The 2832-nt window shown below is 35.8% G+C and overlaps 1 protein-coding gene across 1 annotated transcript; it reads right to left on the bottom strand.

Annotated features, from left to right (window-relative positions):
* Positions 1–586: 586 nt before the first annotated feature.
* Positions 587–1312, bottom strand: LOC124888958. Its single transcript, XM_047400244.1, has one exon. It carries the CDS (start codon positions 1310–1312, stop codon positions 587–589), a length of 726 nt encoding a protein of 241 aa, XP_047256200.1.
* Positions 1313–2832: the final 1520 nt, after the last annotated feature.

The following is a 2832-nucleotide window of genomic DNA, read 5'->3' as shown; positions in this document are numbered from 1 at the left end:
TGGTCAAGAAATAAGCCCAAGAATGCACTTGGAGGACCTACTTTGAGCTTCTAAGCAAGCAACGTCGTGTTTGGAAGATAGCTTGGAGCGGAGTAAATCCATGGAACGAGGAATAAAGAGCCCTTGTGGGTTATTTCCGAAATAGTCACTTTTAGGCTATTTTTGTAATAGGCTAATTTTGCAAAGGCAACTAATATAAATAGGTGCTTTAAAAATTTCATTAGTTAGTTTTTTTGATGATATTCTTACATGATGTATTCATGAGACTCCATGGGAGTATTTGAATTCTTGGAAAAGCATGTGTTAAACTTTGCTTAGAAACGTTGGTTGGAAGGGCGATCTAATCCCCTTTGCGGTTACCGTAAGAGTTATATGCCTATTGATAGTCAATAAGGGAGGTTTTAGGATTTGATACATCCTTTGATTGCCCTTTCGGTATCAATTTCGTGTCTATCTTCCTATCTTAGTTATTCTATCCTTCTATCTTTATTTTTTACGTCTTAGATTCGAGTCCTCGTGAATCTATTCATATCAACTTATCCAAAAGATTGACATTGGCAATAACACAGCTGCCGAACACAGTGAATTAGTCAAGATCCCCATTTGCATTAGTCACATATAAGAAGTCGTTCTCCCTCTTATTATCCCTTAATATCTTTTTCACATAAGGACCAAGTTTTTTATTTGAATTGCCGACATGTGCATGCCGCTCCTTGAACTTTTCATCAAACTTTTTAGAAATTGAATTGAATATGTATGACACGGGGTACTTTCGTTTTTTCATCAACAGTGAATTGACTGACTTGGCGATGTTTGTGGTCATCACATTGTACCTATTGCCTGAGAAGTATGCCCTGCTCCACTTCTCAAAACCAACCACATTTTCAAAGATATGTGCTACCTTGGGGCATTTATCCTTGAATTTCGTAAAAATCTCGCTAAACTCATTAAGATAATAAGCTTTTGCTGCATAGTAGAATAGAGCAAGATAGTCTTCATAGTACTGATTTACTCGAAGATTTTCACAGAGGTGCCTCATGCAAAGTCCATGATGCGCATGACTGTAAACACGGGAAAAGGCATTGGCAATGCTAATGTGCTTATTGGAGATGACACATAAATATGGATCATCATCTACTATAGTCTTCAACTTCTCAAAGAAGGAGGTCCAAGAATCATCGTTCTCTTTATATACATCATAAAAGGCAAATGGATAAATATGATTTTCGGTGTTCTGTGCAACAACGCATAATAACATACCCCCGTACTTACCATATAAATATGTGTCATCAATAACAATTACCTTTCTCATATGGGCGTATCCCTATATGCAAGCTCCGAAAGATAAGAAGTAGTACATGAAGCATCCATCTTTCTTGTTAACCATCATAGAATAAGAAGAACCGGGATTCAGTGACTCGACCATGTAGGAAAAAACCGACAAGCAAGAATATTTGTGCTTCAGTGTCCCACAAACAATGTTCTTTGCAATTACACTTTCTTTCCAACACATCCGATAGCTTGCATTGCAATGCATCTCCCTAAAGACAATTCTCTTAATTTTTTTTATTCTTAGACCCTTACCATCACGAAAATAATTTACATTTAATAAAGCAATAATCTCGTATGAGATTTTCTTATGCCTTCCTGTGGCATGTTCAACACCGCAAGTGTGGACCCCAACATACTTGTATATGAAAAATATGTCTGAGCATTCATACTTCTTTGCGCACAACCACGAGATACACATTTCACCTTTAAGAATTTTCTACAACTCTTCTCCATAACAAAATTAAAAGACTGCCTTATCGACGCTCGGTCTAGCAGCATTTTTAACTCTTTGTTGTTGTTGAATATTTGTTCAGGATACAAATTAGTTTCATCGGAGAAGGAATGATTTGGTTGTGATCCCGATCCACAATCTTCTTCAATACCTTACGAGTCCAATATATTATATTCCATATCCATAGAATCATCTTTGAGATGATCACTCTTATTCTCATAATCAACTGAATCGTCAACTAACCAGGGTGGAGGTGGTTATAAATTCAACGGTTCTTCAAAGGGCCTCTCAACTACATTTATTCTTATAATAGACCTAAAGACATCAACACCAATATCCAGCATATACAAGGACATACATCTATCATTACTTATAATCATAGGATGCACTTTTTTCCTCGATTTCGTTAGATAACTAATCATCACATTGCTTAGCTCGCAATCTAAATCCCCGCTATCCATTATACTTGTAACTAAGTCATCATATGAACCATTACAGCAAACCACAATGGGCAACGTCACCTTAGTAAAAGATTTCCAATTCCAACATTTGGGAATCTCCTCTCATTCTCCCATAAAATCACCAGAAACAAGAACAACCTGTGCAATAGACATTCTAGAAGTACATTGGAGTCAATTCTCAATTCTACTAGTGGTATATGTCTGTTATATGAATGATTGATGACTGGTCGATGACTAGGCAGAAATCAGTACAAGACAGTGAAAATGCAATAATTGTTTCTAATCAACAATTGTTAATTTTATGAAATAGAGAAATGAAGTTAGAGTCATTTGAGCAACTGTAATGTACATTCTAAAGAGGTTTTGCATAATGTGAGTGATTTGGAAGCTTTAGAACAATGGTGGATAGTGTGTTTAACAAGATAACAAACAAATGGGGTAACAATGGATGCAATGGACAAGATTATGGCATTTGTGGACTGATTTTGAGATGACCGCTCGAATCGTGCCTAAAATGGAGAATTTTGATTTTTTAAGCTTTTGAAATTTTCTTTAAAATTATTTTTGAAAAGATATTTTGAATATAAT

Source organism: Capsicum annuum, chromosome 11 (assembly GCF_002878395.1).
Source record: "Capsicum annuum cultivar UCD-10X-F1 chromosome 11, UCD10Xv1.1, whole genome shotgun sequence".
NCBI classification, from domain to species: domain Eukaryota; kingdom Viridiplantae; phylum Streptophyta; class Magnoliopsida; order Solanales; family Solanaceae; genus Capsicum; species Capsicum annuum.
The sequence above is the reverse complement of the archived record's forward strand: the minus strand, read 5'-3'. Positions and strand labels throughout refer to the sequence as shown.